This window comes from Dendronephthya gigantea, unplaced genomic scaffold (assembly GCF_004324835.1).
Source record: "Dendronephthya gigantea isolate DGI-Jeju-01 unplaced genomic scaffold, DenGig_1.0 000015F, whole genome shotgun sequence".
NCBI lineage: Eukaryota > Metazoa > Cnidaria > Anthozoa > Malacalcyonacea > Nephtheidae > Dendronephthya > Dendronephthya gigantea.
This window is the reverse complement of record NW_021163025.1, coordinates 1,429,574-1,452,670: the sequence shown is the minus strand read 5'-3', so window position 1 is coordinate 1,452,670 and position 23,097 is coordinate 1,429,574. Positions and strand designations below refer to the sequence as shown.

Below are 23,097 nucleotides of genomic sequence, written 5' to 3'. Positions count from 1 at the left end.
ATTTAGCTTGACATATAATTAAAAATATATTCGTTGACATTTGAATGAATTTATAATTGTGTGATATCATTCGCTATTTTGCGCTGAACGGTCCTTGTCTAATAGTTCAGACTAATATAAACTCTTATTCTCCAACAAGTCAACCACATCAACTGTTTCTTCAAAGTCTTTCGCATGATTAATCCCTGTATCTCTTCAAAAACTTTCCTAGACACATTTTTCTTCAAGAAAACGTTTTAAAATAATCTTGTCTGACATACGAACACTGTCACTGATCTGCGATGGACCTGCCGTACAAAATGCAGTGCGAACATATCTTTGAATATACCCTGACAGCTAGCATTCTACTGCATCATATGTCATCAAAACTGTATTTACAAATGTGTATGATTGAGAATTATTATGAAACAGCAGCATGGGGAGCTGTTGCGGAGGATACTTCATCGTAAACAAGTTCTGGATCCCCTCCCTCCATTTTGGAAAGTTCTTCCATTTTTCTTTGGGTAACAAATTCCTGTTCTTTCAATTCCTTCTCTTCTTCTTCTCGTTCCTGAAGGAGATATTGAGTTTCACAAATAGAACTGACTTTGATAGTGCATAATTGTAGAATATGATTCAAGTGAACTAATATTATGATTGTGCTACTGCTATTTTGAGTTACCAACTGGGCAAGCTGAAAAATTAGCTTGAACATGTATTAGCATGTATTACAACATGTTAGTCGAATTCTCTTCCAACTGAGCTACTAGGTCAAGACAGTTCAATGTGTGACAATTTGGAAAACACTTGAAGATATTAAAGTATTATAGGCAAACATTGCTTGGAAAATATGACTAATTAATCAATAAACGAAAATTAGTGTGGTTTCATTAAATTTTGCTCTGTAATGTTGAAAGTAAGTACCAAGTTTCAGTTTTAAAACTTACAAGTTCTTTCAGCCTGTAGTATTCATCAATAACATACTGATATTTTGGTGTTGTAATGCCGAAGAATGATGCTAACTTTTCACCAAGAAATTCTGCAGCTGAAGATTGAAAAATTGTTGCTTGTGTTAGTGACAAATAATATGTAATACAAGTCATTGAAGTCAATGATACCTTTCAGTGCTCCACTTGAGACAGCTCTAACATAATACCACATCCACAACAGCCATGTCAAATCAGACTGAAATAGAAATATTTAATTCACTGCAAGGTGTACCCTAATTCTGTCATTGTTATTGCGAGTTGTACCCCCCTAATTCTGTCACTGTTACTGGGAGTTGTACCCCCCTAATTCTGGGAGTTGTAACCCCCCTAATTCTGTCATTGTTGCTGGGAGTTGAGCCCCCCTAATTCTGTCATTGTTACTGGGAGTTGTACCCCCCTAATTCTGTCATTGTTACTGGGAGTTGTACCCCCCTAATTCTGTCATTGTTACTGGGAGTTGTACCCCCCTAATTCTGTCATTGTTACTGGGAGTTGTACCCCCCTAATTCTGTCATTGTTGCTGGGAGCTGAGCCCCCCTAATTCTGTCATTGTTACTGGGAGTTGTACCCCCCCTAATTCTGTCATTGTTACTGGGAGTTGTACCCCCCTAATTCTGTCATTGTTACTGGGAGTTGTAACCCCCCTAATTCTGTCATCGTTACTGGGAGTTGTACCCCCCTAATTCTGTCATCGTTACTGGGAGTTGTACCCCCCTAATTCTGTCATCGTTACTGGGAGTTGTAACCCCCCTAATTCTGTCATCGTTACTGGGAGTTGTACCCCCCCTAATTCTGTCATCGTTACTGGGAGTTGTACCCCCCTAATTTTGTCATTGTTACTGGGAGTTGTAACCCCCCTAATTCTGTCATTGTTACTGGAAGTGTACCCCTAAATCTGCCATTGCTATTTGGAGAATAACCGGGTAGCAGACTAATGCGACAAATTTAAATTGATCATTTTTGGACTTAGAATCTTCCATGCTAACTCAGGGGGAAGGAACGAACATTCCAGAGAAATTATCAAACTCTACCGGATTTACATTCGTATTAACAGCCTGTTTATCATCATCGGAGCTGCTATCGTCCTCGATCACAACATGCTTTGGTTTCTTCTTTTTTAATCTTTTTCTTCTCTGTTTACTGTCCTTAAAAATGCTATCATCGTCACCTTCGTCGTCACCATCATCGTCTGTATATTCACTCGCACTAAAATCGTCCAAATCCACCGAGTCAAATTTTACTCTTTTTTCGTTTTCTTGTACAAAACCTTCGGGATTGACGGCTTGCTTGTTTTCCCGATCATCAAGCTCTCCGTCTGACCTGACCGTAGCTACACTAGGAGGCTTACCATCTGAAACAACAGCTATGCTTTGAAGTTTGTCATCTTCAGGCTCCGCCATGACTGTTGACAAGCAATATTTTATTTTTACCTGCTACAAACTTCCACTTTACATGGCCAATTTCCCTAACTTACATGACTACCATTATAGGGACTGTTGGGACTGTCATCCATACAATAATCTTTATGCTGTCATCATAGATATCTATAGTCTAAGATATCTATGATTCTCATCGTGTTTATAGGCGCACGAAAGATTTCTTCTTAAACCCAGTCCCTAACCAGGGACGGATCCAGCATTTTGGTATTTTGGGAGTGGTGCAAGATTTTGAACCATACGTCAACACCTCTATGGGGTCTATATTTCGGAATATGGTATACTTGACCATGGTCGGATAAACCGGAATATGATATACTTGACCATGGTCGAATATACCGGAATATGGTATACTTGACTATGATCCAATATGCCGGAATATGGTATGCTCGACGATGGTCGGATATACAGGAGTATGATACCGGAATATGGTTTTTACTAGTCCAGTTTTGTACTTATAGCCCATCGCCAATTTCGTCGATGATACTAAGGATATTAAGGGAAAGGAAAGGTAATTTCGGAGAATTTGTCAACATTTGCTCCCATACTCCCACAATATCCACATACTTCCACAATGTCCACAAACTCGACCTGCACACGCCCGTGCGAACGAACCCGATTTTAAGGCATGACAAAATAAATTCGCCATTGTTACCATATTTGTCTTTGCTCGGCAAAGAAAGGTAAACTTAATACACATTTTAAAGACTTTTTTTTACTTTTATTCATTCAAATTGTGCAGCAAGTTTTCAAGGTAGTTTCAGATATATACTTGACGTAAACTTGTTTCTATTTTTCTTTAGTTTTAGCGATATTTCGCGAGGGATACAAGCGTGGGACACAAGCGTTTATTACATCAGAAATTTCGACCACTTCAGAAGTTTTTTATGACGTTGTTGTGCACTAAAGGTGAGTCAAGTTTCAGGTTTTGAGGAAATATAAAGTGTTTGTCTCATTTGATTGTTAAATTTCAACAGTATTTTGGCTTTTTGAAGCGGAAAATTAGGCAAAAATATTTGGTTTATTGCGCCATCTTGTTAATTATACAAAATTACAACAAAGAGATTTACTATATTGATAGGATTTAAAGGTTAATATGTCGGACAAGTTGATTGATATCCAAATATGAAATTGCTGACACCCAAGGTCTTTTCTTAAAAGCATTTTGACCTCACATTTAGATTTCTTTTTTTGCCTTCATTGGAAAATTCATAGCGCAATATATAGAACGGGGAAAAATTAGGTATTCACAATGTCAATATGGAAAAAAGTTATGGCTGAATATGTTTTTTAACCTAGGCTAAAGTATTTTGCTGAACATTGAAGAATTTCTAAACAACCTTCTATCTTTTCCAGTGATAACTTAATATGCTTTGACCAATTATTGATACCAGTAGGTTTTTCATGTAGGTTTTTCGTAGGTAAATTCTCTCTTGCATCATGCAAAATGATGACAGCCTTCAAAATTCTTCTGATAGCTTACAATGACATCATGTCAGATTGATATGAGTTCTAGTTGGACAAGATTATGCAGCCTACTTTCTGCACAAAACATTTCTGAAAAACTCAGAGAATCTTTCCCCTTAACATTCAGCTAGTTTGTGAACTGTACTAAATTCCTAAAATTTCCAGAATACATTGCTTTTGGGCATGTTAAAAACACAAGTTATTTTGTCTGCAAAGAGGATGTATTTGGAAATGTATTAAATTGTAATAGGTTTCCTGTTATTTTTTGTTTCTAAAAGTGGCAAAAAACATCTTAAACCATGCCCAAGCCAAAACACAATCTTGGCATGTGTACATACAACCAGGGACACATTTAAGGCTTTGTCCAATCCAGCAATCTTTAGTAATCTTTATTATCCAGCAATCTTTACTATTCTACATTATCCAGCAATCTTTACTATTCTATATTATCCAGCAATCTTTACTGTTCTATATTATCCAGCAATCTTATATAGGAGTATTAAGGGGGCCATATTTTCAATTATTCTTGTATCAAGGTAAAGGGATCGTCATTCCACGAAGAAGGAAGATATACTTACAAGGCGTCCAACAGGCGAACTGTAAATTACAGAGGCTTGCGAACAGAAGTTGTATGAAAAAGTTCAAGAAAAAGTGTGGTTTTCAAACTTTCGATCACAAACTGTGTTTGTCTACTAGTCGTTCGTATTCAAAACCTGACTCATCATGGCAATGGTCAATGTTAATCGCAAGAACACGGATCAATTTTACAGATACAAAATGCCCAAACTCCTAGCTAAGGTGTGTTGCACATGTCATATGCAAGTATATTTGCTTGAGTTTATTTAAGACCAACGAGAGTTCACATGCTGTTGCCTTTTGCCACAACATTCCATTGAAGAATTCAAATATCTTTAGGTTGAAGGTAAGGGAAATGGTATCAAGACTGTGATTGTGAACATGGTGGATATTGGAAAGTCTTTGAAAAGACCTCCTGCTTGTAAGTTCAGAAAATAATCTAAGATAGTCAAAGTTGAACCTCTATCTTAGCATTATGACAATGTTCCATAAGTACCCTCCAGTTAGAGATGCTTGCTTTAAAGCCATGAACATAGAGAAAAAGTAGGCAGCATTTTGAAGGTTTGTTCACATACTTATGCAGATCCCACAAAGTTTTTCGGCTGTGAGTTGGGTGCTCAGACCCAAATTGACCTCAAGAACGAACGTTACATTGTGAATGGTGCTCACGATGGCGATAAATTGCAAGATATTTTGGATGATTTTATTCAGAAGTTTGTACTGTGCCCAGAGTGTGAAAATCCAGAGACTTTGCTGGTAAGCTTCTCTCATACTCTACACTCAAACATCACATAGCAAAACATTGAACTGTTGCATCATATGGCCATGATTGTGTATGCATAGATAGAAGTGCTATACTCAAAACATACATTTAAGTTTACAAGTTTATGTTGTGGTTCATATATTTTTCTGCTATAATTTTAAAGCATGTTGAAATAAAGAAAGAAAGAATTGGTCAAACATGCATTGCCTGTGGATATTCAGGGGTAATAAGCCTTGCCCATCGTCTCATCACGTTTATCCTCAAGAATCCCCCGGGACAAGAGGATACGGTGACACCATCAAAGAAGTAAGTGTGCTACGTAGGAAACAATTGCTGTGTATTGGTAGTCATTGCTGTGTTTTAGTTGGAATTCAGCAAGAATATAGTTAAGGTTGATTAAAGTTTAGCACCAATGACTGGAGTCTTACATTCTCATGTCTAGAGACAAGAAGAATCGACGTGATAAAAAGGGACAAAGTAATGCACAGTCAACACAGAATGGCTGCACAAGTCCCAGTCATGATTCGAATGAAGCTGATGTGTTGCCTGTTGTTGACACACCAACTGCCCATTCGGTAAGATATTTATTTTCATTGCATAATGGTACTGTACTTTTGCTAATATCAAAATTGTCCTGTGCAAAAAATGAGGGATATGGAATAGAAACCTCTGAGGCAAATCTATCTAGAGTATAGATTGAGTTTTGTTAGCCTTATTTTCTACTCTTTGTTGGTCTGATAAGATTTTGTGAATCTAGATTTAGAGAAATTTCTCAGTCTTAAAAAAATCAAAGAAGACATGCATGAATTTATTATCTGTATGTTCTGCCCTTCAACTGTTAAAACTATAAAGATAATCCCAAAAATGGATTTCCCTTTGTAACTCATCATATCGAAGGTAATTTTCCAAGAATGTCGGTTTTCATATTGTGTAGGATGGTTTTGGAGATGATGACTGGAGTGAAGATACCAGCGAGGCTGCTGTCAAGAAACGAGAATTGGAAGGTTTATCAATGAGAACTAAAGGCCTGACCATGAATGAAGATCTAGAACTCACCGAACAACAGCGACTTCAAATATTTTACAGTTTTGTTGAGGTGTGGAATTTATGGAGTTGTTAATTTCGAAAGGAAAATATTCTACAATAAACAAGTCACCCTGATATTTTGATATGCAAAAGTCTTGTGTTTGGGCTGAACTCGTTTGCTTTATTTTGCGTATAGAATAAAAAGAAATTGAATGATTTTGCTGCTAAAGCTATCGTAGCCGAGGCAGAACGCCTTGAAGTGATGGACAAAGCTGTTCTGGTTCTTGCTGAATTGCTGTTTACAGAGGACATGGCTAACCAAATCTCACAACATTCCGTCCTTTTTAAGAAGGTAAAAATAAAAGTTTTTCCAGGATAAAGACAACTGCTTTTACTTGCAAATTAGATTGAATTTAATACCCTTTTTTCCATCACATGCATTAATTTTTTTTGCTTTTTTTCATGTTAGTTCTTGACCAGCAACCAGAAGGCACAGAAACATTTGCTTGGAGCATTTGAGATGCTTGTCGGCAAGTCATTTCCAGAAAAGCTGATGCCTAAAATTCCGAGACTTCTTCAACTGCTTTATAATAAAGATTTCCTTGAAGAAGAGGTTTTGCTAGAGTGGGCTGCAAAGGTGAGCTTTCATGAACATTTCAACCACATTCTTAGGTAATATGAAATAAAACTTTTGCCTGGCTTTGCTTCGACCGTTTGTTAAACCCCCGCCATCGTTTTTGCAGGTTTCCAAGAAATATGTAAGCAAGGAGACGAGTTCTCAGATTCACGAAAAGGCGGCGCCTTTCATCAAGTGGTTGCAAGAGGCTGAAGAGGAGTCGAGCGAGGAAGAGGAGGAAAATGGAGAAGACCTTGAAGTGGTTTACGCTACGGACGCAGGTAAAAAGAAGATTCTAGCTGAAGAGAAAAAGAAAGCAGAAGATGACGAGGATGATTTGGATATCGATGAAATATAGGAATATTGGTAGATATTCTACGTAGAATTAAACATTACGTGCACAGAACAACAGCATTATAAATATAGCCCTAAGCCTACATTAAATTTTGTTTAGGTCATCTTAATATTTCATTGTCGTTATTCACACGGTTGTATCGTAAAGATATACTTTATATTTGCGTCTGATTTAGAATAAAACGCGTTGTACTTTGTTCCTTTAAAATATAAATTAGTATTACACTTTTACATGTGCGAGTGTGTTATGAGGGTGTTGGGGTAGAAAAGATGGGGGTTGGGGTTTTCCTTCAACTTTGTCACAGTTTGACCTTGTGTCACAGTTAAAAGACTGCAGATTAAAACTGCGTGTTATGAATTCGCGTCTTTTGTATTCATTTCTAACCAGAAACGTCCCCGTCTTGCGGTGGAAAGCTGACTAAACAGGGGGGGATACACGGAGGGATATTTTGTGGTTGCGGGGGGCAGTGAAGTGAAGGTCCTTGGAAGTACTTCATGTAGTTTAGTATGATGCTGATCAGTTTTCAATTTTCATATTAACGACGTTTGCTCACTTTAAAAGCTGGTTTACAAATTGTACTGTACAAATATGGCCACCACTAAAGGTAGAGCATTGATTATTTTAGCCGAAGGTGCGGAAGAAATGGAGGCAGTGATAACTGCAGACGTCTTACGTCGGGGTAAGGTGGGTAGTCTCAAGTTCTCAACTTTACCTTGCATATATTAAAATTATGCCTTGTCTACCATAATTTTTAAATTTAAAAGGGTAGAGAAATGGTTGTTATTTAGAAGATATTCCCCCTGTAGTTTTATTTCAAGTTTTATATTCAGTCTAGGAGTAAAGTCAGAGGTGAGCCTCCATCTGTTTTGCTTGTCAGGTTGAAACAGTGATTGCTGGACTTTCTGGTGCCGACCCTGTGCAGTGTAGTAGACAAGTGGTTGTTAAACCAGACATGAGCTTGGAGGAGGCTTGTAAGAAGGTACATCTGTGAAGATCATGCATGTATTGCTGCTCACAACTTGGTATGTTCAAGAATTTCTCTTGTTCTCCAGGAACCATTTGATGCAGTGATCTTGCCAGGAGGGGGAGGTGGCTCAAAGAAATTATCTCAGGTACTCTACCAAAGTTTATCACCAGAAAGATATTCACATGAAATGAAATTTACAGCTTATTTACTTTGGTGAAATTTACAACTTATTTCCACATATGTTTTTAGTTTCGACTCATTCTATCACCTATTTCACACACATTTCTTATATTATAAATTGATTATACTATTTACAGTCTGCAGAAGTGAAAAAGGTGTTAAAAGAACAGGAACAAAGAGATGGTATAATTGCTGCTATTTGTGCAGGTAATTTGTTTATCATGATTGATCATCACTTTAATTGACCCCCATTACCATGAGCATGTATGAAACATGATAACCCAACTCTTAGAATTGGTGCTTTTTGCCCTGGGGACTTTTAAAGGAAGGTAAGAACATTGTGAATTTGCCTTGGCATTTGATTCAGTTATTGCAAGTGTCAAGGCAAATTACGAGAGCATGCAAGTAAGGGGCATATCAAGTAGTGGGTAGGTGACACCCCTCACTATTTTTCCAAATTGTTGGTAAATATGGGATGCAGCTAGAATTAATACTTTAGGTTTTCAAATCAAGGCTGGCAATGACCTTTTAATGAGATCTGACGTAAGACTAAGGATATAATCTCGACCACCCCCTAAATTGGAAAGCCTTAATCTGTCTGGCTCTGAAAACCACATTGTGTCTTTCTAGGTCCTACAGCACTCGTTGCCCATGGCATAGGCGTGGGCAAGACTGTGACGTCGTACCCCTCTGTGAAAGAAAAATTCAAAGGTATTCCATGGGTGATGATTTTTTTCTTCAAAGCATGCTTTCAAGCATCAAGTATTTTCTTACATATATTTTTCCACCCAGACTACAAATACTCAGAAGAGAGGGTGGTGAAAGATGGCAAGTTGATCACAAGCCGTGGGCCTGGTACGGCGTTCCAGTTTGGTATAGAGATCGTACGTGCTGTGAGAGGCAATGACGGCGTGGCTGATGGACTGGCTGGCCCAATGTTACTGGAGTGAAGTTAAGTAAATCCTGTGGCTTTTACCACCTGGTATTAATTTGTGTGAGAACATGTAGAATTTTGAGAACTGGTGTTGATATCACAAGTAGATGAGAAATGTATGTGTAATATGAAGTATGAATAAGTATGATTAGAAAGATTGCTGGCTCGTGAGACGAGACTGTACAAAAAAGTGAAATTTTCTTCAAAGCATTTATTGGTTGATATACTACATACTTTTAAACCTATATTCAATATCTCTGCTAAAATGATAAATTAAGCCATGATAATATGCTAAGCAAGAAGCTAACTCTGTTCTGAATCATCAGCGTTAGTCTTTCCAATTTGTTCCAGCTTCATAAAGTTCCTAGCGGTAGTTACAATAAAAGAAACACGCTTAAAAGTCCGTATTTGTACAAATGATTTTTTTTGCGTTCGACTTTTTTTACCTTAGTATTTCCGGCAGATTTGGCGCTGAATAAATCGTCGTATGACTGTATCCACGCAACTCTTTGAATATTATCGTTTGGTATTCCCTTTTGTGCTTTACAGCTGCTTCATATAACTACACAAAATAGAAAAACAACTTCATTGGATCCCTTGCATATTTAAAAACATTTTAAAAGATTTCTCTTTTTTTGACTTGGCGGGCGGCCCCAATAAATACTTCATTGGCATTGCTGTCCACGACTTGATAATAATAGATGATGTATATTATCAACCGTTATATATCACAAAGAGATCACCTTTTTCCCTAAATCCATTTTAACAATTTCGTCACCATGGTCGTGAAGCATTAATATATCATACTTTATGCTGGTAATTCTGAAAAGAAAAGTTTAAATAGGAAACTAAGGAAAATTGTCCTTTGGCGACTGGCGTGAGATATAATATCACTGGTAGTTGAAAACTTTAGTTTTCACTAGGTCGAGCAATGGTAGTTATTTGTCAACTCACATTTCATCGTTTTTGAACAAGCCATTGATCTCTTGCAACGCGTCTTGGAAAAACGGCAAAAACTTATATGGCTGAAAAAGAATTTCAGGGGGGAAGCCTTTATTCACATTACGCACTAAGTTACTTATTTTAAATTAAAATAGGTTTATTGTTTATTTTAAATTGGTAGCACTCACTGCGGATAACGGATGATATAAAGCGCCTTCCCTCATGTTATTGAATGGTGCCTCCAATATAATCCCCATCACTGGGATATCTTAAAAAACATATCGATTTGTATAAGAATTAAATAATCATCCGTCTGTTTGAGATGACATACGCTGTGTTACAAGACCTAACAAATGTATACAAATCTTCTCACTTTTTTCTGTCAGTATTTTAGAGAGAGCTACAGCGACACTACAAAAATAGATCATTTCACGTCAAACATGTTTTAGGTTGAAAAAAGGTGGAATTTAATGTGCGAATTCCTAGACGCAACAACACGTACCCGGATCCCAATGAATGACCCCAAAGATAAACTGGACCGTTGTCAGTATTTGCCAAGATCCATTGAAAAACTGTTAAACTGTCCTGAATTATTCCTGGAAAAGTGAATTTTGTGACCTTTTAGTTCCGTGAAATACTTCATATCGAACTACCCCACAAGGCCTCGACGAGTTTTTTAGGTTGAATAATTTGACGTAAAATTTGAGCAAAGCCTTAATCAGCTGATTTGCGCTGCACTTGAAGTTCTTACCCTGCTCGGAAGGAATACCTTCGGAATCACCAAATCCTTAAAAAATTATATATGTGTTAAATACGTGTTTATAGACTTTACGAATTATCAGTCTCTTCACTCTCTGAGTTTATTGATTTTGAAGAAAAACTTAAGTTCTATAAACAAGTAGATTACTACTTTTGGTTTGAACTCAGGACGTGGGAAAACCTAGGCATTAGGCAACTAAATTGACTGTTATCACAAACGTGAATTTTTTGCCAACAAGACTGATCATGTACCTCTGTAATCGTGTGCAACCACGTGACAGTCCAGCGCGGATAGAACCTTGGGAGAGAAATATGTAGCATTTTTTTGTCAAGCAAACCAATTGCTCTTAAATTTCAGATACTGTATAAATTGTTTGTATTGGGACAATTTTAACCATAAATATGAGTCGTTTTGCATGTTAAAAAGGTGCAAAGAAAAGCGATATCAATGAACCAGTTTTTTATTGTTGCTATTTGTGTCACACAAATGATGACAGTGTTTTTCCTTTACAATGAACAAGAATAGATTACCTTGTATGTTGCAACCCTGTGCTTGGCAGCTCTACAAAAAGGGGGAAATAGTGAACTTGGATTCTAGGAAAGTATTTTAGGTATTTGTGACTTCTTCAACCCCCCCAAACACTAAATAATTCACTTGTAATTTCTTCACCTGGAGTAAGCATTTCCATGCATGTATAAGACCACAGGTTTACCATCATTAATTGCTGTTGAGCCTTCTGCCAGGATGTGCCTGCATGATAACATTTTGGTGCATATGTTTAATTTGTGTGACAAATTGGCTTTATCTGATAATAAATTAGATTTCCACCATTCATTTCACCAAAGTAATCAAAAACAACAGAATAAATAGTCCTTGGCATGTCATATTTCAAAAAGTTTGCTTTGTACATAATGCTTAAATATGAAGCAATAGTTAGCATAACTACCTACCATATTCCTAGCTTCCCAGCATTGCCAGTGATATATAAGTTTGTAGCCCTTGACTTTAATCCATGTTCAGCCAGGTTATTATAATTTGTAAATGGATTTGTTACTGAGGAAATATGAAGGCTATTAGTTGAAGGCCAAGCCAAAGCCTTACAGTACAGCATTGAGTGTATTTGTTTGCAATGCATGTAGACTGGTTTGAACTACACTCACTACTTACTTACAATAATTTAAAAAGACAAGTTGATGTCGAACAGTTGAACTGAAATATGTCAACAATACTGGCAAACAATATAAAATGATCAAAGACAAGACCAGGGTCTTTACCACTTTTCCAAAGATGCCCCTGAAATAAAAAGTTGGAGACATCTGCAGTCTGCTCTGGCATGGGTCATATTGAATTAATCAGGATCAGTTAGCAGCTAATTAAGATCATTTTAAAAGGTAAATATTTGAGCATCTGCCAGGTTGAATATGTTGAACAAATAAAACGTGATCATAATTTGTACAAGGCATGCAGCAAATTGCTTTCGTTAACAAATTCAAGTTTCTCTTAAACAAAGCAATGTTGATATTAACAATAAATGATTCACGTGAATTTTATAATACCACACTTTACAATACCTTGTTTCGTTTAATTGGGCGGGTTTAGTTGAAGGAAACGAATTGTATTGTAAATCTTCAATAGCACCCTTTCTTCGTTGCCTAGACATTTTAAACTTTGGAATATAAACAACTACGTGTCTTTATAAATAATTTTTCCCACAAGTAGTCGGAAAATGAAACTTTTTAAATTTTAAATATCTAAGTAATTATAGGGACAAAGGTCACTTGTTTAAATATTCTGTGGGTGTTTCGAAATTTTGGAAGGAAAGTTCTTTTACTTCTTTAGGCTTAAACATTCATTGAAAACTTTTTTGGAAATTTGAGCATTCTCAGAAAGTTGGAGGACTTGGACGAGGGTGGGGACAACAGAAAAATTCGCTAAAATTGAAAATTTCCGAGAAAAATGAGGGGGGCAAATAGTAACTTGGATGAGTATCTCAAGGTAATCATGGATCCTAGTGAGTATTAGATATGAAAGAGGGATAGAGGTGGGATAGTTCACCACACATGTCCATCGTTATCCCCAATATGGAACATGATCGGGAAGTCGTTCCAATGTTTTGCAAAGACATTCTTTGTGTATTCTGGCATTCCTAAAGATTTCGAACTGAGTTTTCTGTTGAGTCGCGGTATCAGGTCGCTTCGCCTTTGCCAATACGAACAAACGATGGGAGAAGAGTTTCTCTGGGGTGTGAAGAACGGCGATTTGGATAAAGTTCGGGAGCTTGTGGAAAATAAGGGGTGCGGTGTAAATGATGAGCTGATGAACGGTAGAAATCCAATTCACTTTGCTGCAGATTATGGTCAACATGCGGTGATTGACTATCTTATTAACAAGGGAGCCGATGTGAATTTGCCCGATAAACATGGGATAACACCTTTGCTAGCGGCTATATACGAAGGACATACAGAATGTGTGAAATTACTGTTAGCAAAAGGTGCCAGTAAAGATGGAAAATCGCCCAGTGGCGACTCGTACAAAGATTCCGCAGAATCCCAAGAAATCAAAGATCTTCTGTGAGGAAAATCTGTCCGCCAGATAACTTGGGAGGAGATAAAATGGTAGTGATACAATGTTGTATTTGACTTTTGTATGAAGTAGTCTAGAAAAGGGTATGATTAATAATAATAAACCTCATTAGTTTGTATCAAAATTCTGTATTGGACAAAACATTACAATGTAATTGTCTGAACTACATGTTAATTAATTTTATTGCATAATACAGTTCAAATATTTCATTGCTCTGAATGGCATTGCTATCGCTAAAGAGTGATCTTTTCGTATTTAAAAGTAATAGTATCACCATCTCTCGGCTTGATACCATCGACCCCACTAAGAGCTTTGCGGCCATTGACCCATATTAACCAATAGTAGCCGAGCTTCCAATTCTTAGCAACCCTACATATACTTGTGATGGATCTCCCCCAAGATAGCTTCGCAAATGTTGCAGTGTAGCAAGGATTTTGCAACTTCGCCAGCTCTAAGGCATCATACGCTGTTTTGCCAAGTGGCATTTCTACAGGTACTATTGGCTCTACTCTCAGATTGGTTGTGTTGAAGACAATTTGTACATGAACTCTGATGATCTGAAATTGAAAGGGAATCAATCATACAAGATATTTTCCCTTAGGTCATTTTTTGACATGATTGAATGAATAAACTGATATCTCTTGACAAATTAATTGAGTGTAAAACAAAAAGGTAGCTGAATGGCAATTGAATGTGAATCATTACAATCTAAAATAGACCATAAAATTTTGATGAATAACAATGATTTCCTAACCAAATATGTGGAGTATATTCAGTTGGAATAAACACTCCAAATTCTCTCTTTGGCAATGAGGAATAATTGCGGGAACCTCTGAGTATTTTCATAAAATACACAACAATAGTAACTCCGAATAAAGTAAGCATTTTGATTCAAATAAAGTGGCTGAACAACTGACTAAATAAAGTCGAAACGTTGAATCAAAATGCTTACTTTATTCGGAGTTACTATTGTTGTGTATTCAATGAGGAATACCAGACTATAATAGTTCACATCGCCTGCTTTACTTTCAAGGTAATATTTTGTGTACTCAAGGAAATTCAGGAGCTATTTATTGAGGATATAGCCAGGGGTAGATTAATATAAAGTATAATAACTTGCATACCCAGGAACTTCGACAAATATTACAGAAATTAATTTCAAAAATTCTTGTCGTGTGCACGTTATTGACCATGGTAAACATAGCTCTTTGAATTTGCATTAAAACAATGGATAATACGCGATTATCCATTATTTTAATGCATTTGGGGCATTCTGGTTCTTACCGGTGGCGGTTCCACGGTCGAGGTTTGCTCTGAAAAAGAATGTTGTGAAAAAACTGTTAAAGAGTTTTCGCTGTAAGTTTCAAAAAATAGACCAAAGAAAAGCGTGCTTTAAAGTACATTAACAATGTATAGTAAAGCAATTCTTTTCCTAAGGTCTCTCTATAAAGGTAAGTGTGTTCATATGTGATGTTCTTTCGAGTCAGCAGACTAAGGTCTAACATGGTTAAGGGCGGTGTCTATATTTGTTCCGAAATATCTCAAAACGTACAGAAAGATAATGAAAATCTGTGAACGTAATTGGAAACTATGCTCAAAAGTTCGCTCTAATAAGGAAAAAAATATTCGCACGTAAAAAGGATAAGTGGTTACCAATGACGACCAGGAGAAAACCCCTCAAGTACAGGAGAGAATCTACTTTACACCGAGGGTACTTAATAACTGACTTCCCTGAATAATGTCAGCGATGGCGACCTTTGCTTACCTGCAGGACAGGAAAGATATTTCAGACTGATAAACGATTGGCCTAAGAGTGAAGGAATGACGGGAATGTTCGCCAGAATTGATCCAAATGAACCTTCATCATTTTGATAAGTCAGAATATTTCTCATCGCCTTGTCGCAGTAATAACTGTCCGTGTGGACACGGGCTGCTTGAAGGGCCTGGAACGACAACGTAGGATAGTTGTTCATTTTTATTTTCTCCAAATTTGTTCTTCGCAATCATCTACCTACCTTATGACAATCCACAAAGACTACTCCATAAGTCACCCCCTCCGTAACCACCCACCCTCTTCATAGTGAAGTGAACCTTCCCCCCCATATTTGAAACCACCCTCTTCCTTATAGGACCTTCCCCTTTGTTAATTAGCCATCTGATTAAAACCACATCCAAATAGGCCACCTAAAAAGGCCATGCTAAACCGCCTTTAAACTGACTGCCTTTCCTTATACTTTCTATCATATCAGTACTAAAATGTAAATAATCCTCAAGTTTCTAACAAACCGCTCACCCGCCTCTCTCTCTCTCTCTCTCTCTGAATTAACTCTTTAACATGCAACCGAAACTCTCCCCCCCGTCCTTTCTTTGTTACAGCCACTAATTATTTGAGATTGACGCGGGACATCATTGAATATCCTTCAAACTAAACTGCTGTGATTTAAAAACGGACACGTCATGCTCTAAACGCAGAATAACTTCATCATTTCCTACCATGACAACGAGCGCTGTGGAGATCTGATTGCCAAATGCTCCTGACGTCCTGTTCTGCTTCAAGATCAACCTTCTAACAATCATATCCGAGGCTTCGTACACCTTACTTTCCATTGTTGCGTAGGGACTGTAGGCGACACAAGAGAGAGCTTGCAAAATCAACGAGTCAATATCACTGGAGTGATACGAGACTTTCCTATAAGCTCCTTTTAAAAGTTCTTGCACAACTTCATTCGGAACCGGTTGACCAGCATTGCACAGGGCAATCACGGACAAGCTGTATCCAAAATAATTGCTGAAATCACGACGCTTTTTGAAGCGACCGAAGCCAGAATTGAGGGCGGCTATCAGGTCATGTCCGTGAAAATTTCTCGGATCCTGACAAAGTGCCAACACGCTATGGATAACGCGGGCCAAATGGGGATTGGCTATGCTCGACAGGTCACCATTCTTCTCATTTAGAAAATTCTTCAGTGTTTCCTCAATGGTAAATCCGCGTCTATCTTTGAATTCCGACAGCAAGGTTTTGGGCATATGACCGGCCAGTCGCAGGATGGTGATCAGCGAGCCCGCTCGATATGCCAATAGATCAGTGTAGTTGCTTTTGTAGATTTGTCTCAGCCAATCCGAGGAACGCACAGCTGCCTGAGTTAGATCCGAGTGCAATGTTTCACTTGACAAGGCTTGAAAATGATAAATTCACGTGAGGTCTGAGTGTTCAGTCAGTCGTATAGCTGGCTTGCAAACTCCCTGTCTATAAATACTACCAATAATTGTTTAAAGTAAATAAAACCCTTACCACAAAACGAATTCACCTGACCACATAATGCAAACGAGAAGACGAAAAAGAAGCTTAAAAGTAGGTTTTTATACATTGTAAACAACTCAGCTGTTTATCACCGAATTCGATGATTCTGTTCGATGGCTGCGTGTACGTAATTTTGTAATTTGAACCGTCCTTGCCAAGGCAGTAGCAATCGACTGAGCACAGTTCTTTAATACACAGAGAATTATCTTTTTGAAAAATGCTTTGACTTCCTTGAAATCAGTCAAGATGCTTGAGGAGTCTTCGCGTGAATATTATTTCGTACAGGTATTGGCTTTCCCTTTTAAGAGGAGCAGAAAAGCTCTCAAAAGCCACTAAAGTGCGCAACGAAATACTATATAGGATCATTGGGATGTGAGAGTTGTTCATCGACCTAATCTCAGATGAAAGATGGTGTCCTGCGTCAGTGACACATGTGCCTGGTTAAAGTCGTTAAACAATAAACAAACAGATTTTTTTTAACCCTACAAAGGCTACAATTACTTATCAAATATGGTAAAAGTTCGTCCAAATATTGCCTCTGTCGTATTTGTAAATATTTCAGATTGAGGCCGTATTTGGTCAACTCTTTTTCGAGCGATGAGCTGGAACTTTGTATATCCTTGCAACACGCCTAAATATAGCCATTCAATAAAGAGTCCTTTGTTTGATTGAGGGGGATACAAATGGTTTCAGTTTTTCCTTTCTCTAAACATGATCGCTTCAAGTACGATCTCTTGAAGAAACAATCTGCTCTTGAATTATTAGTATATTTGGGTGGTTTTTTAAGTTCAAGTCTGGACATGAATATTTTTTTTTACTTTCGTCGCCCCTTTCCACGACTTTTAATGGTTCAGTGGGGCCGGTTGTTCGAATGGCGTTTAGCTTAAATGGCGTTTAGCTTAAGCCAATTAAGGTTTAAAAATACGCTCATAGATCTTGTGAATGACTGAACTGCATTTCATGCGGTAACATGGATAACACGGAGTCGGAGTTCCGGAGCCGGAGTTTCGGAGTTGGAGTCCCGGAGTCAAAATTACGGAGTCTGACGTAATAATATGGAAAACACAGTCACAAATTATGGAAAACACAGAGTCTGTTAAAAATATGGGAAACACGGAGTATAAATGTTTGGAAGTCTGCCAAGCTCAGTGGTCAATGACTCAACGTGAATTATGCAAATTTGATAGCGTGTTTTAAACAACATGGCGTCAAATTCGCGTAACGTTTTTGCTATTCCGCAAATGGTAAATAAACGACCGAAAAACTTATCCTTAAACATAAATAATATTCCTCAATTTAAATGGGAGGATATTGTAGACAAAGAGGAAATTGGATGTGGCAGTTATGGTGTGATTTAAAGTGATATAAGGACACGTAATATAGTTAACTACAACAATAATTCTATGACATTGAGCAAGAGGCATTATAGCTATAATCTTTTGTTATTGTGTATTCTTTCTTGTATACTATTACTGTGGTATAAAAGATTAGTATAGACTTAAAAACTATCCTTCATTTATGAATATATGTATAATTTACGTTGACTCCGTGTTTTCCATAGTTTTTGACTCCGTGTTTTCCAATATTATTACGTCAGACTCCGAAACTCCGGCTCCGGAACTCCGACTCCGTGTTACCCATGTTGTGATGTGGCAACGTTGAATCAAAGCTAGATATTTACTTCACCCATTCCTCGTGTTGCAAAATAAAGTCATCCTATTGGCTGAACATACCCGGCCTGACAGCTCAACATTGCTTCTGATTGGACGAGCATAGTAATTTGAATAATATGATTAATTCTTTCCTTTCATTTCTGATGTTCAGGCTTAGGAGAAGAGAATTAATCATGTTATTTAAATTACTATGAACGTCCAATCAGAAGCGTTGTTGAGCTGTCAGGTCGGGAGTGTTCATCCAATAGGATGACTTTATTTTGCAGACACGAGGAGCGGGTGAAATGAATATGTGTTTTTGATTCCAGTTAGAGACACCATTTCAACGCTGGTCTTCGAAGAATAAAAATGAGTCTCCTCCATGTCAAGAAAATTTCAACAGAAATTGCTATCAGATTGCTATCGTCTTCAGCAGAAGAGAAGTTTAATAGAAGTTTACTATCTCTGACAGACTGTCGTTGGTGTAATACCAGGTAATATGCCTTTCCCTTTGCGTGTTTTATCTGCTTGTTTCATCGTGAGCTTTTGGGCTGAGGTTCCACGTGTCTTTAGTTCACGTCTTGTAATCCCTCTCTCGTGTTGTGTTCAGCTTCAAATACAAACTTGTATAGCGCTAACGCAGCTTTTATTCTTTTCATGCAGAATTTTGACGTATTAAAGCGAAGTTAAACGATGAAATTTGTGAACAAGAGATTGACGACCGATGAATTGTGGCTGAACTGGCTCAAGATAACTCGCCTTTGAAGAGAAAGCAAGTCTAGGCTTTTTCTGGGGAATATTGATGATATGAGAAAGGTAATATACGTCAAATCTTATACCGTTGAGCCGCTAACCTTCCCTCTAACCACACGCAAATTACGTTTGAATTGAGTTCTGAAGACCTAAGCAGTGAACTAATGGTGCATGCCTAACCTTTGCTCCAATCGCAAGCAATTACCTTTGAATTGAGTTATAAAGACCAAACCAGTAACTAACATTGCCTTTTGTTCTTCCAGGTGGAGTTTAAAAGCTAAAACCAAACCGAATATAGAAATTAGCTGGGAAAGAAAACCCATAGCTGAAATTCCCCGAGATGACTCGCATTTAAAGAGACGGCAAGTCCAAAGCTGCTCTTCAACACTTGTTGCTGAAATGAACAGGTAATTTTGGGTCTATTTTATTCAAAATAGGATGGGAAAACTTGAAACGCTCGACCAGGCATTATGCGTTCTCTCAACTGAATAATCAAACCCTCCCGATATAAGCTCCCTTCATCTAAGGTAAATCCTTGAAATCGCTGTCTATAACAAGCATTCTTTTGGTTTTATTGCAGGTAGCGATTTAGCGGGTCAAGCTATTTGAAACAACGACAAAACCTGTTCATAATAAAACGTGAGTATTAAGCAATTAAACATTTTTAGATAAACCGAACAATGGGGAGTTTATGCATGATTCAGGTCAAGAACGACAACGGCCGCATGATAATTTAATATGAATAATGGCAAGGAAATACTTGAAATCCCAGAGAGGTTTTATAGATGTTGTTTTGGGTCTGTTTATAATCCCGATTTTACGCGTGTTGGGCTTCTCAATAAAAAATGTAGTTTGCTTATTTCTTTAATCTTATTTCAGGTTGATGGGCTTTGTTGAGCTATTACCGACAAGCCAAATAGACGGCAAATCTACTTCTAAAGTATGCAATCTCGACGGCAAATCTACGCCTAATGTAAGGCAACCTCGACGGCAAATCTACGCCTAATGTAGGCAACCTCGACGGCAATCTACGCCTAATGTAGGCAACCTCGACGGCATCTACGCCTAATGTAGGCAACCTCGACGGCAAATCTACGCCTAATGTAGGCAACCTCGACGGCACTCTACGCCTAATGTAGGCAACCTCGACGGCACTCTACGCCTAATGTAGGCAACCTCGACGGCACTCTACGCCTTATGTAGGCAATCTCGACGGCAAATCTACGCCTAATGTAGGCCAACTCGACGGCACTCTACGCCTAATGTAGGCAGCCTCGACGGCACTCTACGCCTAATGTAGGCAACTTCGACGGCACTCTACGCCTAATGTAGGCAATCTCGACGGCACTCTACGCCTAATGTAGGCAACCTCGACGGCACTCTACGCCTAATGTAGGCAACCTCGACGGCACTCTACGCCTAATGTAGGCAACCTCGACGGCACTCTACGCCTAATGTAGGCAACCTCGACGGCACTCTACGCCTAATGTAGGCAACCTCGACGGCAAATCTACGCCTAATGTAGGCCAACTGGACGCCTAATATACGCCAAAACTACGCCAAATCGACGCCAAAAAGCAACGTTCAGCGATGCCCGGGCATCGTTACAGGTTAGAGTAGCCTGGTGGTCAAAAAATGTGCATGCAGGGGTTAGTGCATGATTAACTTAACGAAGTTAACTAATTTAGTTAACGAACTTAAGTTAATTAAATAAAGTTTTAAATTCAGTTAACTAAGTTCTGGCCACCAGGAACATAGCTAATGCATGATGCATGTGAGCAAATGTTTCTTAAATTCGGTTAAATATTTTAATCGGTTTTGCGCTTAGGACTGCTCGCCTGTGCTTAGGGCTGCCGCTGCGCTAAGGTTTAGGTTGATAATTTGTCTGTTAAAACTTAAAACATATCACATTCAACTGTTATATATACCCATATTTCACCTAAGAAATGGCTAAAAAGCCATACACACTAACACAAATCACAGCCACAAATGGCAGACATAATCCCGTAGGTTCTTTCCTCTTTCTCTATCTTGTCCTGATTAAAATCATCTTCGGCTCTTGAAATCCGGTCAATTGCGGCTTTCGGAATTAACATCATAAAATGATAACTATGGGGTCACTATTCGGTCTGGTTGTAAAATTGTTTGTATGTAAATATATACGTTTTTGATTTCTCAGCAAACATTGTAAATATAGATTATATCTTGCCTTACTATATCTTGTAATTGAACATATAATATTGTGTATGTATTTATGAAAAACATGATTTATATCAAAATATGAACAGATACAAAACATCATGCACTATACCTCATGATCTTGTAGCTGCACATAAAATAGACACGCACACGAGTAAATACATTGATGCAAACCATGGCCTATATAATGGCTTCTAGTTTATATCTCTCTTATCTCTTGCATTCACTTAAGGCTACAGTTAATATTCAAGCCAGAAACATTGATTTTACGGCATGTCTTATACTGTCTTGCTATTCTGAAATACATAAATTCATGCAATCAAAGTTAACACACACATGCTCTCAATTAATGAATTTGAATTTACTTGAAGAAAATAAGGAATGGGTGGGGGGTGCATGCTGTTATCTTGAAACGATATATGCCTTATTTCTACTATAGTTAGAAACCAATTACGAGACAAACATTGGCAGTGGCATTGTAACTTTATTATTTTTCCAAGGTCTCTGAGATTTCCAATCATTTAGCTTCGTCGAGCAGTGCTTATGAAAAGTAAGGCGCCACTTTTTGTCTGTACTGTTTGACTTTGCTATGTGGTTCGAAGTGTTAGCAGGTATCTTGGGATATCTAATAACGTTGCAGTTTTTTCATTGCTGTTTCTATAAGAGCAGCTTGCTTTGGCTATATGCCTTAGCTCTAAAAGTTTTTAAACCAGATTTTCAAAGAAAAAAATGTACTCCTGTGGCTGTTTCTATAAGAGCAGCTTGCTTTGGCTATATGCCTTGGCTTTGAAAGTATAAGTCCAGTTTCTCTGTACTCTTGGTGCTGTTTCTATAAGGGCAGCTTGCTTCGGGAATATCCCTTGCATGGTTCAAAAAATGTTGACTGAATTTTTTCAAAAAAAAATATTTACAATTGATGCTGCACTTGGTTTTGACAGTTTGTTGCTTTGGCTATATGCCTCAGCCTCAAAAATATATAGTCAATTTCTTGTGGTATTTTTTTTCCAAACCTTGTTTCTACAAGGGCAGCATGCTCTGGCTATATGCCTCAGCTCTGAAATGTGCAATGAAGTTTTCAAGGACAATTGTGTATGCCTTCATGCTGTTTCTATAAGGGCCCATGAAGTATCTTCAAGTTAACTCGATCCTTGAAATATGTGTGCACAGTTTGACAGCTTAAAACGAAACTATTAGGAACACTGCCTATGATTTGTCAGCAGAATAATTTTAGTTTTTGGACGAACGTAACTTGAATCTAAGCGCTTTGAACTCGGGCATTTTTATGTATTACTATATTAGTTCGTCGATCTCATAAGCTTTATTCAGTTCTCTACCAGAGTTAGTGGGTTAAGTCAATAATAGAACAAAAAAATATATACACGATAACTTAGAAACACTTACTCACATTAATGCATGTTTCACTGCATGATCAGTCTTAAACATTACTCAAACACAATAGCACACTGTAAAAAGACATGAACAATTTACACTAAAGTATGCCACATTAACATTTAACCTGCACTGTTCTATAAATTTAAATGTAATATATAATAGTTTAATCAGTGTCTTCGTTTATTAATGATGTACTATGTAAAGAAAACACACACGCTTTGTAATAC

General features: G+C 37.7%; 5 protein-coding genes and 1 long non-coding RNA gene across 8 annotated transcripts; 3 read left to right on the top strand and 3 right to left on the bottom strand.

Moving 5' to 3' along the window:
* Positions 1-2,444, bottom strand: LOC114520029 (protein FAM177A1-like). 2 transcript variants are annotated; one of them, XM_028540226.1, is made up of 4 exons: positions 2,000-2,444; positions 1,098-1,164; positions 927-1,024; positions 1-550 (listed from the first exon to the last, which is right to left on the bottom strand). In XM_028540226.1, exons 1-4 carry the CDS (start codon positions 2,366-2,368, stop codon positions 401-403), a joined length of 684 nt encoding a protein of 227 aa, XP_028396027.1. In that variant the 5' UTR covers positions 2,369-2,444; the 3' UTR covers positions 1-400. The 2 variants fall into 2 exon arrangements, with proteins under 2 accessions (XP_028396027.1, XP_028396028.1); XM_028540227.1 differs by having other exon boundaries at positions 2,009-2,444.
* Positions 2,445-3,036: 592 nt separating this feature from the next.
* On the top strand, positions 3,037-7,437 carry LOC114519947 (eukaryotic translation initiation factor 5-like). The gene is made up of 11 exons (XM_028540133.1): positions 3,037-3,087; positions 3,208-3,313; positions 4,408-4,669; positions 4,787-4,868; positions 5,031-5,203; positions 5,374-5,516; positions 5,653-5,785; positions 6,145-6,306; positions 6,433-6,588; positions 6,706-6,873; positions 6,980-7,437. Exons 3-11 carry the CDS (start codon positions 4,595-4,597, stop codon positions 7,208-7,210), a joined length of 1,323 nt encoding a protein of 440 aa, XP_028395934.1. The 5' UTR covers positions 3,037-3,087; positions 3,208-3,313; positions 4,408-4,594; the 3' UTR covers positions 7,211-7,437.
* Positions 7,438-7,712: 275 nt separating this feature from the next.
* Positions 7,713-9,678, top strand: LOC114519950 (protein/nucleic acid deglycase DJ-1-like). The gene is made up of 6 exons (XM_028540138.1): positions 7,713-7,891; positions 8,085-8,186; positions 8,260-8,319; positions 8,492-8,561; positions 8,985-9,065; positions 9,147-9,678. Exons 1-6 carry the CDS (start codon positions 7,796-7,798, stop codon positions 9,302-9,304), a joined length of 567 nt encoding a protein of 188 aa, XP_028395939.1. The 5' UTR covers positions 7,713-7,795; the 3' UTR covers positions 9,305-9,678.
* LOC114519949 (monoacylglycerol lipase ABHD12-like) lies at positions 9,480-12,836 on the bottom strand. Of its 2 annotated transcripts, XM_028540136.1 has the most exons (14): positions 12,562-12,836; positions 12,162-12,283; positions 11,941-12,043; positions 11,660-11,740; positions 11,521-11,551; positions 11,242-11,287; positions 10,982-11,017; positions 10,733-10,826; positions 10,604-10,641; positions 10,419-10,498; positions 10,243-10,313; positions 10,032-10,110; positions 9,735-9,850; positions 9,480-9,652 (listed from the first exon to the last, which is right to left on the bottom strand). In XM_028540136.1, the coding sequence occupies exons 1-14, from the start codon at positions 12,648-12,650 to the stop codon at positions 9,592-9,594; spliced, it is 1,047 nt and encodes a 348-aa protein (XP_028395937.1). In that variant the 5' UTR covers positions 12,651-12,836; the 3' UTR covers positions 9,480-9,591. The 2 variants fall into 2 exon arrangements, with proteins under 2 accessions (XP_028395937.1, XP_028395938.1); XM_028540137.1 differs by lacking the exon at positions 12,562-12,836 and having other exon boundaries at positions 12,158-12,245.
* An 878-nt stretch (positions 12,837-13,714) lies between these two features.
* On the bottom strand, positions 13,715-16,934 carry LOC114519948 (transcobalamin-2-like). Its single transcript, XM_028540135.1, has 5 exons — positions 16,866-16,934; positions 16,067-16,749; positions 15,339-15,516; positions 14,858-14,886; positions 13,715-14,130 (listed from the first exon to the last, which is right to left on the bottom strand). Exons 2-5 carry the CDS (start codon positions 16,598-16,600, stop codon positions 13,807-13,809), a joined length of 1,065 nt encoding a protein of 354 aa, XP_028395936.1. The 5' UTR covers positions 16,601-16,749; positions 16,866-16,934; the 3' UTR covers positions 13,715-13,806.
* A 2,614-nt stretch (positions 16,935-19,548) lies between these two features.
* Positions 19,549-20,246, top strand: LOC114520283. Its single transcript, XR_003686679.1, has 3 exons — positions 19,549-19,686; positions 19,860-19,918; positions 20,159-20,246. It is a non-coding gene; the product is annotated as an uncharacterized LOC114520283 (long non-coding RNA).
* Positions 20,247-23,097: the final 2,851 nt, after the last annotated feature.

Coding starts and splice junctions, on each gene's coding strand:
- LOC114520029 (XM_028540226.1), bottom strand. CDS start 2,368: ATGGCGGAGCCTGAAGATGACAAACTTCAAAGCATAGCTGTTGTTTCA. Junction 1,025..1,097: donor CTCAAGTGGAGCACTGAAAG/GTATCATTGACT, acceptor TTCAATCTTCAG/CTGCAGAATTTCTTGGTGAA. Junction 551..926: donor ACTACAGGCTGAAAGAACTT/GTAAGTTTTAAA, acceptor TATCTCCTTCAG/GAACGAGAAGAAGAAGAGAA.
- LOC114519947 (XM_028540133.1), top strand. CDS start 4,595: ATGGCAATGGTCAATGTTAATCGCAAGAACACGGATCAATTTTACAGA. Junction 5,517..5,652: donor ACGGTGACACCATCAAAGAA/GTAAGTGTGCTA, acceptor TCTCATGTCTAG/AGACAAGAAGAATCGACGTG. Junction 5,786..6,144: donor ACACACCAACTGCCCATTCG/GTAAGATATTTA, acceptor CATATTGTGTAG/GATGGTTTTGGAGATGATGA.
- LOC114519950 (XM_028540138.1), top strand. CDS start 7,796: ATGGCCACCACTAAAGGTAGAGCATTGATTATTTTAGCCGAAGGTGCG. Junction 7,892..8,084: donor ACGTCTTACGTCGGGGTAAG/GTGGGTAGTCTC, acceptor TTTGCTTGTCAG/GTTGAAACAGTGATTGCTGG. Junction 9,066..9,146: donor TGTGAAAGAAAAATTCAAAG/GTATTCCATGGG, acceptor TTTTCCACCCAG/ACTACAAATACTCAGAAGAG.
- LOC114519949 (XM_028540136.1), bottom strand. CDS start 12,650: ATGTCTAGGCAACGAAGAAAGGGTGCTATTGAAGATTTACAATACAAT. Junction 11,288..11,520: donor ACAGGGTTGCAACATACAAG/GTAATCTATTCT, acceptor TTCTCTCCCAAG/GTTCTATCCGCGCTGGACTG. Junction 9,653..9,734: donor AATCTGCCGGAAATACTAAG/GTAAAAAAAGTC, acceptor AACTACCGCTAG/GAACTTTATGAAGCTGGAAC.
- LOC114519948 (XM_028540135.1), bottom strand. CDS start 16,600: ATGCCCAAAACCTTGCTGTCGGAATTCAAAGATAGACGCGGATTTACC. Junction 15,517..16,066: donor CCACAGCGCTCGTTGTCATG/GTAGGAAATGAT, acceptor TTGTCGTTCCAG/GCCCTTCAAGCAGCCCGTGT. Junction 14,131..14,857: donor CGACCGTGGAACCGCCACCG/GTAAGAACCAGA, acceptor TTTCAATTTCAG/ATCATCAGAGTTCATGTACA.